Source organism: Onychomys torridus, chromosome 20 (assembly GCF_903995425.1).
Source record: "Onychomys torridus chromosome 20, mOncTor1.1, whole genome shotgun sequence".
Classification (NCBI taxonomy): Eukaryota; Metazoa; Chordata; class Mammalia; order Rodentia; family Cricetidae; genus Onychomys; species Onychomys torridus.
In genome coordinates, this window is record NC_050462.1 from 31481437 (window position 1) to 31494354 (window position 12918).

A 12918-nucleotide genomic window follows, 5' to 3' on the forward strand; every position below is an offset into this window, starting at 1 on the left:
ATAGCAATGTCTGTTCTTCAAAGATACCTTCTTCCACTTACATCCTAGTACTTCTTTGTCGGATATTCATACTAACAATGTTCAATGAATTGTAGAATGGAATCCTTCTCAGGTATTGGCTCCTCTTCCATTCCACCTACCCCCTCTGTGTCTGCGTGAAATGTACACACAGATATACACAGAGAACATCCTCATTTTGGTGATGACTAGTTTGAGTTGCCTCATGCTCTTTCCCCAAGACGATCTGCTAGAATCCTAATGCCCACTACTTAGAGTGTGATTTTATTTGGAGACTGCGTCTGATCCAGTCAAAATGAGGCCATTAGCATAGGTTGAAGTCTTCAGGAAAAAGGGAGAATTTGGATAGAGAGGTAACATGCCCACTGGAAGAGAGTGATTGTGAGGAGATGAAGGGAGAAGACAAGCATCTTCTAGCTGATGAGAGCTGACCATCACACTCTTATCCTCAGGGCCTCCAGAAGGACCGATCCTGAATTCTGGGACTGTGGGGGCATTACTTTTCTTCCGAGTAAGCCCTGCAGTTTATGACGCTTTGTTGTATCAGCACTCACAATGTAAACAAGGCCCAACAGATAGTTGAGTTTAGCAGGACCTGGCTGATGAGAGCCTCGATTTGTTGCTTGGTTATTTCAGACAAAGGCAGCCGAAGCTGTACTTTTTGGAGCCCTATGTTCCTGGGATCAACTTTTAAAACTTGTTTCGGTTTTATATAACCGTGGTGTGGTGCCTGGAGACCTACATTTGAGTGAAGAGAGAAAGTGGGAGCCTCGGTGGAAGATACAGGGAACAAGATCCCCTGTCACCTGTAAGCAGTGCCCTCCTGCCAGCTGTCATTAACGAAAAGATGCCATTGGCTTTAGAGTCAATCACTTGTTGGGAGGGGTGGGGCCGTGGAGTGACGGAAGACAGGTACCCAAAGAGTGCGAGCGGAAGCTCCGGAGAGGGCGAGGATGGAGCTGTGCATCCTCGATTTCCCCAGACCCACCCACCCACTCTGTTGCTGTGTGATCAGGCCAGCGGTGCTGAAAGAACAGCTCTAACAGAGCCTGTTTTCGGGCGGGGGTTGGGAGTAGGGTGTGTGTGTGTGTGTGTGTGTGGTGGTGGTGGGGGGGGGGGGGGACCAAATCTGTGGCTCCACATCTCAGCTGGGCGCCTTCACTTTCAACTGGCTGAGCCCCTCTTCTCCCCACCCCCTCGCCCCGTCCTCCGGTCAGCTTCCTCTCCAGGGCGACAGCCAGCCGGGCTGAAGGTCTGCCTGCGGTGGCGGCGGTGGCGGCGGCGGGGTCGGGCTGTGCCAGCTGGACCCGCCCCGAGCTTCCATGGTTCGCCCAGCCCCGCGCGATGGGGACTCTGGGCGCGGAGGGTGGCTACGGGAGAACCCGCAGATCTCAGCAGCGTGAAGGCGGGGAGCGCGGCGGGCGGCGGGCGGGCGGCGGGCGGGGACTTTCTCCCCGACCTCAGCACCCACAGAAGCCGCTCAACCACCTGAACCCCGAAAACGCCAACAAGTAGTTTCTCCTCTGAGAAGGGCGGCTCAGACGGCCGCACAGACTCCGTCCGGCTTCAGGGAAAAACCTCGTCTACTCGGAGACCCACGCCGATCCACTTTTCTCCCTGTCTCCTTAAGGTATCCGGGGGGACGAGGAGCGGGGAGAAAGGAAGGGCGGTGTAGGCGGGCATCCCCCTGCCTAGCTGTAAGAATGTGGATGTGAAGCCCTGGGGAGAGACTGGATCCAGCTCATCTTCCAGCTCAGGGACCCAGGGGGTGTGCCTCCTGCGGCTTCTCCTGGGCCTCACCCCTCCTCGAAAGCAGCCCCCCTTGACTCTCCACCTCAAGATGTTTGTTTTTCTTGGCAAGGGGGGGGGAGGGGTGGGATAGATTGCTCACTTTTGTCCTCAAAGATGGATCCTAGTTAGTCCGTTTCCTTTCCCAAGTAACAATAACATTAGCAACAACGATAACAGTAATGTGAAAAGGAAATTGGAGGAGGAAATTAGTCAGAAGTCTCCTTGGTGAAAGGCAGCGAAGCAGCAGGGACGTTGTGTTGTGGCTGCTGTTCTGATCTCCGTCTTCAGTTTTCTGCTTGGTAGGTGAGGGAGGGCAGTGAAGTGAGAACAGGGCGGGCAAAGGGTAAGTCCCCTAGAGCTGGAGATCAGAGAGCTGTCCGGGCTTGGCCAAGGGTACGCAGACAGACAGCTGGGGCACCCGAGGGCCCCCTGCTCAAACACTGCTAAGTTGCCTTAGCCAACATAACTCCCTGGTGGGGAATCACACTAAAGCCAGGGAGGGGTTGAAAGACGTGGGATAGTGGGGCAGGGGGGGTCTTCCATCTAAAGAGAGGAAGTTCCTGGGGCAAAGAGGGGGTGGGAAAAAAAAAAAAACGGGCTGGAGAGTGAGCAGTGGAGGGTTGGGGGAAGGAAAGAAGGGGCTTGGGGACTTAGAGCAGGCTGGATTTGACAGGGATAGGGGAGAAACATGGTGGAGGGTAAAGGGAAGAGGAGGTCAGAGCCAAGGGTGGACTGTGTGCCGCAAGAGGAAAGGTTTCCTGGAAGGTCAAGGAAAACCCAACTGTTCTTGATTCTGTGGGAACCTGGGCCAGGCATGATGCAAGAGGCGGGGACAGGACTGGACACCAAGCTCCTCCTGGGAGGGTCCTTCCCACTTGCCAGCTAGTCATCTTGGCACTCTGGGGTTTGAGGTGGGGGTGAGAGGGGGGGGAGGGTCATGGTGAGAATATGACCCACGAGAGAGAGCTTTAACTCGGTGCCGTGTTCGCCTCCCCTAGTCATGTCTGAGCCACAGCGATGGGCAAGATCGAGAACAACGAGAGGGTGATCCTCAATGTCGGGGGCACCCGGCACGAAACCTACCGCAGTACTCTCAAGACCCTTCCCGGAACTCGCCTGGCCCTGCTCGCCTCCTCTGAACCCCAGGGCGACTGCCTGACGGCCCCGGGTGACAAGCTGCAGCCGCTGCCCCCTCCGCTCTCCCCGCCGCCGCGACCGCCTCCCTTGTCCCCTGTCCCCAGCAGCTGCTTCGAGGGCGGCGCGGGCAACTGCAGTTCCCACGGTGGCAACGGCGGCGGCGGCGGCGGCGGCGGCGGCGACCACCCTGGGGGAGGCCGCGAATTCTTCTTCGATCGCCACCCCGGGGTCTTCGCCTATGTGCTCAACTACTACCGCACGGGCAAGCTGCACTGCCCCGCCGACGTGTGCGGGCCGCTCTTCGAGGAGGAGCTGGCCTTCTGGGGCATCGACGAGACCGACGTGGAGCCCTGCTGCTGGATGACCTACAGGCAGCACCGTGACGCGGAGGAGGCACTGGACATCTTCGAGACGCCCGACCTCATCGGGGGCGACCCTGGGGACGACGAGGACCTAGCGGCCAAGCGGCTGGGCATTGAGGATGCTGCAGGACTTGGGGGACCCGATGGCAAGTCTGGCCGCTGGAGGAGGCTGCAGCCCCGCATGTGGGCCCTCTTTGAGGACCCCTACTCATCCAGAGCCGCCAGGGTAAGACCCGAATCTACCACCATTCCCTGTGGCCGCGACTCTTCCAACTCTCCTTCAAACTTTGGTTCTTTCCTCCAACAGACCCCGAGATGAACAGGAAAAGGGGAACTCAAGTGAGGGTCTTCATGACGGGTAGGGAAAGCCCAGAGACCCTTGCCTCGTCTTTCCACCCTCCCTGACCTCCCAATCAAACAGATTTATTTTAGCAGGTGCGACCCATGTAAGAGTCCCGGGCTGTGTCCTAATGCCGTTGCTATATATTCACCTTAGTTTTTGCCTTAACTTTTTTTTTTGTTCCAACTTTGTCCTTTAGCTAGGATGTGTTTCGGAGCCTGCTGTTCATCCTGATGTGACATTTTCAACGAGGCCTGACTCTCAGATCTGACTCACCAGGGCAGTAACTACAAGAACGGTCTAATGTGAGGGCAGAGAAAGGGGAAATGGAACCTGCATCTAGGGGACTGGGTGGAGGTAGGGTGTGTAGGGAGGATCATTTTGTGAGAAGACTTCTGTCTCTTCCCAAGGGAGAAGGCTATGTTGTTGCAGTTGCTGTTCCCAAATGTTCCTGCTTGCACTCTGGATCCTCAGGCTGGGTGTCTTTCTCCTTAGGTGTATCAGTGTTTTTTCAGGTTGATTGTGAATCAATCACCTTGTTAACCTGTCTTCTGTTCTCTATAACCCAGTGACTCTGACTGCTGAAAACTTTCCGTGACTTTTTAACATTATAATCTTAGCCTCAACATTTCTTTTTGGTTTCTTATTTAAGTGAATGATTACATTTACTCCATGCCTTTCCAACTAACTTCCCAGAATCCCATGAAGGGACTATAGATATTACCAATGATGGTGTCTTCAGTTTAAAGGAAATTGGAGAAATAAAAAAAAAAAATACAGTATTTGAATTGGCCTTAATTATATATGAGGACAGACACTGAATTTAGTAAATCTTTACAATTGCATATGTCTTGTTTTTGCTACCCAGAAAAGACCCTCACCCTTGCAGGGTGGTAATTATCCCTGCCTACCTTTGGCTCCATCCTCTTGACCAGTTGTCTTTGAAGAAATCTTTGCATCTTAGCTATTATACTGATATCTGCCCACTAACTTCCAGGGAGATATGCTTCTGACACCATCTCAGAAGTGTGCACATCTGTTTGGTTTTCAGGCAGAAGTAGAACACAAAAGGGACAAAGTAAAACAGTGATGATCCTAGGGCCTGGCCTTTGGAGCCATGCATACATTTTAGCATGACCCTACATTCCTATATTCAAACATGGAATTACTAATGATAATCCTAAAACTTTGCTTTAGAAAGTATTCCATAATTGCAAAAAGAGTTTGCATTTTAGAGGTGATTATTGATGGATGGACAAGGTGGTGTATGTGTCTTCAATCCCAGTACTTGGGAGGCAGAGGCAGGTGGATCCATGAGTTCGAAGTCAGCCTGGTCTACAAGAGCTAGTTCCAGGACAGGCAGACTACACAGAGAATCCCTATCTTGGGGAAAAATAGTACTTACTGATATCAATAAAATCACAGGCTCATGAACATTACTTCATATTTTTTTTTTTTTTGGTTTTCAGCTGAATGCCACTGTGCTCTTACCCCCTGGTTGGAGAAAGAGATAACTTGATTTTGTTTTCAGGCTCATCAGGTGACCATTTCTTCAGTCTGTATACAATAAAACAAACAGATGTTTTACTGTTTTTCTTCCTGATAACTTGGCATAATATCTTAAGCTTTGTATTTTATCTTTTTGTTTTGTATTTTATTGTAAGCCAGGTCCTATAACTAAAATTTTTATGAGGTGTCTGACTTTTATCCTTACTATGAAACTTGAATCTATTGATTATTAGCCAAAGGGTAGTTCATTGACTTGGCAGTCACCAGGAATCATACTTAGATTTCATTGTAATTATATAGAGAATTTAACTTGTATCTGTTTTAGATGAAGAGAGAATCAAGCGATTAGTACAAGGTCAGAAGCAGGTGAAAACAAAATCAGCTGACAGTCACCAGCCTGGCCTGAGATCTGTTTTAGAAGTCACCTAGCAAGGACCTTCTTTCTAAATGAGATGAGGAAAATAAAGACTCAGATGTGAAGAAATGGCCAAGGTCATACGTCAAACTGTTAGCTGAACCACAATCATTCTAGTGGTGTCATGACATCCTCCCAGCCCCTTTCCACAAAAACCTTTGATTGTAACTGACTAGACTCTGTCGTCTCTGTATATTCTATTGCTCTTGTGATTCAGTACTGCCTAAGATATTAATTATGGTTCCCACTTGGAAAGATCATTTATGACATGTCAAAATACTTACAATCTAGGACTTTGGCTGGCAGAAATTTTACATGGCACCAGTCAACAAAGGGATAAAAATATGTGATGATCTTCACTTCTTTCATGAATCCTGTTGGAACTTTCTGTTTGTCATTATCCAGTCCGTGTCCAGTATGTTGCTTTTCTTTGTGGACTTTGAGTTCAGGGAAGCATCTTTTCAAATCACTAAGGGTTGTCTAGATAAGAAGGCATAGATGACTTTGGAAGTGAGTTAATATTTGAGCTCCAAGGATGGCCTGATATAATGATATCAGACTATTTCTTCATGTAGAATACTACTGAGGAGGCACCAGGGTAAAACTGTGCTCAAGTGGGGTGATTCTAGGAAACATAAATCAATTATCAAGTGATTTGTATCAGCTCTGCTCTGATCGTCACAAATCTCTTTCCTAATACAGTGTTTTATAAACTTTTTACCTTTCCATTAGCTCATAGTTTTTATTGAAATATGTAGATGAACAATTTCAACTGAACTTCTTTTTCAATTTTCATACTCATTCTTTATTGACTTTATGATTTTCTAATATCAAGGAAATTGGTACAATTTTAAAATAGGTGTGATTTATTTTTACTTTTATGACCTACACTGTCACACTAAAACACTAGTTATAGGAAATGGTAATTGACTTTTATGACACTGCAATTTTGCCTCCTGTTGGCTGGCATGTCCTTTTTATCTAGAATTTTAAATTTATGATATAAATAGATATTTGAGAGATTTTGGTCAACAAGTTTTTCTGCTGTATATATAAGTTCTTTTACTTGATAAGAAATTTATAAAAAAATTCCAATTTAAGTTGTCATGGAACTCTCTTGTGGAAAACAGATCAGGAGAGATGGTTCCATTGACAATATTTACAGATAGTGACGAGCAGGGAGGAATGCATTTGCGAAAGCGTTATGTAGTTTATACTTCCAACTCAACTTCTACAGTGTAGAGCATGAGTTTTTATTCAAGATCCAATGCAATAAGAGGATACAGTAGGCAGAAATTTCTTGGTAGAGCCTCTGGATTTTTTTTTTTTTTTTGGAGTTACTGTTACTCTAAGTATAAATTACCTGGCTTAGAAAACATATCAAAGAATGTGTTTCTAATTCTAAAGTGCTGAGGGGGGATTATATTGACCTGTGTTCTTTCCATTTCTACTTTGTGGGTGCAGTGAGGTGCCTGACTTTACTTCTGTTTGAGAATGTGACCCCTTTTTGATGACTTATGCCTGTCTTTAATTACTAGGTAGATTTTTCACTTTTCATAGCTGTGTTCAAAGAGCATTTTTTTCCCTAATGGTCATATATAGCTTGCTCACAAATGATGGTAGCCAGATGTGAATTTCCTTTAGAAATCTTGTTTCTCCAGGTTGCATTTATTATTTAATTACTCTACACCAAAATCTACATAAAATAAAGGGAAGGCATGTGGAAGATACTGTTCCTTGTTCTCAAAAAGCTAACTATTTTTTGCAAAAAAAAAAGGTAGCCTTTCTCCAATTGTTTGATTGTAAAAACTATATTCTAGCTGTTTTATAATGCCAGTAATGTTACATATTTTTCACCCTAGAGACCATTTGACTTTAGATTATCTTCTATCTATCATTTAAATTACTATGACAACTCATGTCTCCAGATTTTAGCCTGTGCTGCGGTCTTCATCTTCAACTCATCTTGGGTGTATTTTTGTCACAATGATTTCCCATTGTTAAAAATCTTTAGCTGGTGCCATGAATTTCAGAAAAAATTTATGCTGCTTAATATGATAATTAAGATTTTTATCATCTAGTTGCTACTTCTACATCTTTTTTAAAGCTTCAACATCTTTCATTTTGTCTTTAAAGATCTTTATTAGTTAATGGTCAATGGACCAAAAATGGTATACTTGGATATGTCAGTTAGTATGGTCTTGGAGTTTTAATATGAGGATTCTTTCAATCTTGGTTTTTTGATTTCAGAATAATCTATAGCCTTTTCTCAGTATAATGAAGGCTATACTTGTACCAAACAAGTGAACTATTAGAATGTGGCTAAGTTTCTTCATTTTTTTTCTCTATTAATTTTTGAATCATGGCCAAATGTAGAACAAAGCAAATCCAAGTTCATGTCCTTGAGAAGATTTTGCTATGAAGTCTGATTGTCTTCATTTTCAATCTAGGGACCTTTTGACCTTTTCCAGAACACTAATTATATAATTAATTAATAAATTTCTAGTTAAGTTGATGTACTGTGATGATTAAACAGGACCAGAGAGTGTATCTAAGTCTCACTATATTAGCAAAGGAACCAGGCCATTTATTGGTTACATTGCATTTTTGGTAGTATATATGATCATACACCAAGAGAGCTATTTCATTTTTGGGTACCAGGTGTACCAAAGATGAACGCAGTTGGGCAGATTAAGTACAATTTGCATGTATACTTTTAACAGCTCATTTGTAGACTCAAGTTTAAAAATTGAATGAGAGACAAGAAAGTGTTTCTTCCTTGTAAAGAGGTTATTTGCGAAGCAAATAAAAATAAGGAAATGTTCAAGTTTATGTGAAGATGCAGATCAAATTTTCCCATTTGGATATTTAAATCACGGTGATTTATTTTTACTACCACAAGTAAAGTAAATGTATTTTTCAAGTTTTATATGTTTTGAACTTTTGAGTCATATATTCTTTTTATTATGGCAACCTTTAAGATATGTCTAAATGAAATAGCAAAGGCACTAAAGATAAATACAGCTCTCCAGAAGGAAATATAGAGTGGCAGATATTCTAAACAATAACCCTGAATATATTACAGAACCATAATTCAGTTCTGCTTGAAGTTTTAAGGGGTTTTCTTTTACAACAGTTCAGACAGTCTTTTGTGATATAATAGCATGGTTTGATGCTTGTTTCACAGGCTGAAGGGTGACAATTTTAATTCTGGGCAGTCAATATTTTCACAGGGAGTGAGTAGAATGTGGGTTTGGAGGGGAAAAGAAAGCTGAGGTAGAGAATATATATGGAAACAACTGGGGGAAAAAAAATCTGCATTAGGAGCTGTAAGAACCTTGCTCTTATTCTGTTGTCAAAATGGGTTGAGCTCAGTTCATCTTCCGCTGCCTTACTCCAGTAAGCAAATAATAAATAAAAACTGGGGATGACACATTGGACTAAGATGGTACCAAAACATCTTTTCATCTCTAAGGTTTTGATGTTTGTAGGGTAATTATTGCTAAAGATCCTGGGTAGGAACAGCATGTCTGTACCCATTCTGATTGCACTCCGAGAACTGTCACACCAATAAGGTAAACTAGAATTGATTTTTTTTTCATTTGTAACTTTCTACCCTTTTTTTCTCCCCCCTTACAGCTGTTGGGTAGCTGCTGCTCTGGTTACCATAGAAACAGTTAGCTCCTAGCTTCCTGTTTCCATTGAAAACAGCTTTCTCTTAACCACATATTGATCTCAGGAAATCATTTTGCTGTGGCTCTGTCATAAAAGCCATAAAGATGATCTGCTCCATCATTTCCTAGGTCTCAGATTCAGCGCAGGTGTAGATCCATCCACCCACAAGGGTAACTGATTAGATAATCTCAATTTTATTTCCATTTGAAAAGTGCCTTGGCAAAGACACTATCCTTTTCTCTTTCCCATATTTTATACAACAGGGAGAGTCTTATTCATGTGAGGCTTTTGAGATGTGTCTAACACATTTAAATGTTTACAAAACTGTTGAAAATCTTCCAGTTTTCATCTCCTTCATAACCTAGACTATCAGAGTGAATGTGGAGACTAGTTTGCTGTCTGGCACACTGAAAGCTAAGATTTAATGTGTTCATTTATCAGGACTTTCACAGTGATGTGTATGTTTATTATATAGGGCTCTGCATTTCTTTTTTGAGAACATAGTCTATTGTAGTATATATGTGTTCACATATAGAAAAAGATGAGAAATACATTGTCAAGGAGCAAGTTTATGTAATTTTATATGGAAAGGAGATGGAGGAGATTTGTAGGAATGTGGTTTTAAGTTTCAAGAATACTTTAGGTGTTTGATATATATCCCAAATACCCAACATATGTATGCATATATTCCAAATAGTATATATATATCAAATGAATATATGTTTATACACACACATCTCCCATATATAAACTGTTTCCATAGGATTTATGACTGAGAAATGCATAGACTTTCAGTGTTCATGAGGATTAGATTTGGAAGAAAATTCAGTCATCTGCCCCAACTTCCTCATTTTGAAGAGACAGCTGACATATTCTGGCCATGACTAGTTAGTGATAACTGAGGGGCTAGAATTAAGGTTATTTGACTTCTGGGTCCGTGTACTTTCCATTCAAATGAGGTTGCTTAGTCTAGCCCATGCTTCCCATTGAATGCACACACTTAGTCACTGAGAAGCAGCAAGTATGTTAGGAAGAGTAATGTCAATCTCTGCCTAAAATGATCAATCTGTGTTTATTGAGCAAATATCAGGGAACTGCCACTTCCATCAGACTTCGATGTATCTTTCTAGTCTGCCTTCTTCAGGCTGACTTCTTCAGTTCCACAGTCTATCTTTGCATTGCCTTTAAAGCTACAGAATTAACCTTCTGACACACCAACCTCCTTTTCATCCTCATAATCTGAAAGCTTGACTCCTTGGTGTCTAAAGATCTTCCCTTGTTCAACTCTTATTAGATTTATTGTTTTTGATTTTTTAATGCAATCCTGGTTCAACCTATGGGTGATGGATCACTTATTTTGTAGCAGGTAGTCTTTTCAAATGTAGTTAACCAGGATTATGTGTTTATACTGGGATAACTGGTGAATAGGAAAGGTAAAATGTATTTAAGGCTGGTGGAAATCCACTTGTGAAGTTGGACATTGTTGTGAGATCAGTAAATAAAATGCATTTTTTTTCCCTGAACCATTTTATAATGGTCAGTTAGTTGGTGGCATATAGTGTGATTATAAAGCAATGCTATAATTTTGGCAGTGTCTGACAGAATGCATTTTATAGGAATCAAAACAGAAAAACTCTGGGCAAAATGATTCTTATCATACGAAGCTAAAAATACTTTAGGACTGCTACAGTAGTTAACTGGGCTCTCCTGAAACTTGACCATGATATGGACATTATTCCAATATGATAGTCTTTAGAACTCAATGTGTTCAGAAAATCCAATGAAGGTACCTCCGGGGCATCTAAATTATTCTTTATGTTCTTGTGTGTAAAGATCTGTTTGTGTCCTATCAAAAAGTACTGACATTCTTCATGCATCTAACTAAATGTTTAGGTTTTGTTTATACAGACAAGACTCAGTTAAGGTGATTTTCTGCTTGTTTACCCATGCCATTGTACTGTTGATATCTTTAAAAATTGAAACAAAAGCTGGAACAGTTTATTGCTGGTGGGGCAAGGCTCTTTGATTTTTTTGTTTGTTTGTTTTTTGAGACAGCTTATGTTGGTCTTGAATTCATTATGTAATTGCAGATGACCATGAACTCCTAATCATCCTGTCTCTATATCCCAAGTACTAGGATTTTAGGGACATGTCACCATGCCTGGCCCAAGACAATCTTTTTCAATAGCTAACTAGTGATTTAGTCTCAGGAGCAGCAAGTGCTCCCCATTAAGTTACCTCTCTAGAAAGAGACTTAGGGACAAAAAGACAACAACATTGGCCACACATGTTCTTTTATTTTATATCAATATTTTGTCTAGATTGAAAAATACTTAGGGAATCAAGGGAGAGGAAAATGACATAATTACATTTCAATTGAAACATGTTCAAATATTCAGTAAATATAAAATATTTTTAATAAGATAAAATCATTTTAAAGATTATCAACATACTCAAATAATATGTTTAATTTTAATACTACATGGTAATGAATTATGTTCATGCAAAAGGCCTTTGGTCAAATAAGTGAGTAGTTGAATGCTTTGCAGGATGAATATAAAAATTCATATCTGAGTTCTTAAGTATACAATGGAAATTCAGACATGAATTGTTTATTTTAGTGGTTTTGAATTTATGGATTTATTATAAAATGCTATTTACTGAAAGAGAATATTGTATAGTAATCATAGGATGAATAAACTTTGTGTTTTTACTAATGTTATATTAATTTTGGATAAGATTAGTAAAATTAGCATTTAAGGAAAAATAACAACACAGTTACTATAGTTTAACTTATTATTTTATTTATTTATTTTCTCCTTTTTTATTTATTATATTTGTGTTTTAATTTTACACATCAGCCATGGGTTCCCCTGTCTTCCCTTCTCTCGCCCCTGTCCCCACCTTCCCCCCATCCCCTCCCCTCCATCCCCATCTCCTCCAGGGCCAAGACTCCCCTGGGGATTCAATTCAACCTGGTGGATTCAGTACAGGCAGGTCCAGTCCCCTCCTTCCAGGCTGAGCAAAGTGTCCCTGTGTCTCACTACCTGGATGCCTCCCAAACAGTTCAAGGTATTCAATTGTCTCACTTATCCAGAGGGCCTGATCTAGTTGGGGGCTCCACAGCTTTTGGTTCATAATTTATGTGTTTCCATTAGTTTGGCTATTATGTTCATATCAGCATTGTTTGTAATAGCTAGAACCTGGAAACAACCTAGATGCCCTTCAACTGAAGAATGGATAAAGAAAATATGGTACATATACACAATGGAGTACTACTCAGCAGAGAAAAACAATGACATCATGAGGTTTGTAGGCAAATGGATGGATCTAGAAAAAAATCATCCTGAGTGAGGTAACCCAGACTCAGAAGGACAAACATGGTATGTACTCACTTATAGGAGGATACTAGATGTAAAACAAAGATGACTAGACTGCTACACAACTCTAGGGAGGCTACCTAGAAAACGGGACCCTAGGAAAGACACAGGAATCGCCCAATGACAGAGAAATGGATGAGATCTACATGAACAACCCGAATGACAGTGGGAGTAATGAAGGGCAAGGTTCAAGGGGAAAGAGAGCTTAGGGGAGCAGGAGAACAAGGAATAACAGACCATGATAAATGAAGACCACACGAGAACAGGAAGAAGCAAAGTGCTAGAGAGGTC

At 42.1% G+C, this 12918-nt stretch overlaps 1 protein-coding gene across 10 annotated transcripts in view; it reads left to right on the forward strand.

The window, feature by feature from the left end:
• The first annotated feature begins 1453 nt into the window (after positions 1–1453).
• The window catches only part of Kcnc2 (potassium voltage-gated channel subfamily C member 2), a 189758-nt gene continuing 178293 nt past the window's right edge, over positions 1454–12918 (forward strand). For 4 of the 10 annotated variants that reach the window (XM_036169567.1, XM_036169565.1, XM_036169564.1 and 1 more), the window contains exons 1-2: positions 1454–1648; positions 2808–3534. In XM_036169567.1, coding sequence (XP_036025460.1) covers positions 2827–3534 — 708 coding nt within the window. In that variant the 5' untranslated portion in view covers positions 1454–1648; positions 2808–2826. Of the gene's footprint in view, positions 1649–1797; positions 2109–2807; positions 3535–12918 lie in introns of those variants that run through there. The other 6 variants (XM_036169568.1, XM_036169563.1, XM_036169558.1 and 3 more) reach the window with 3 other exon arrangements.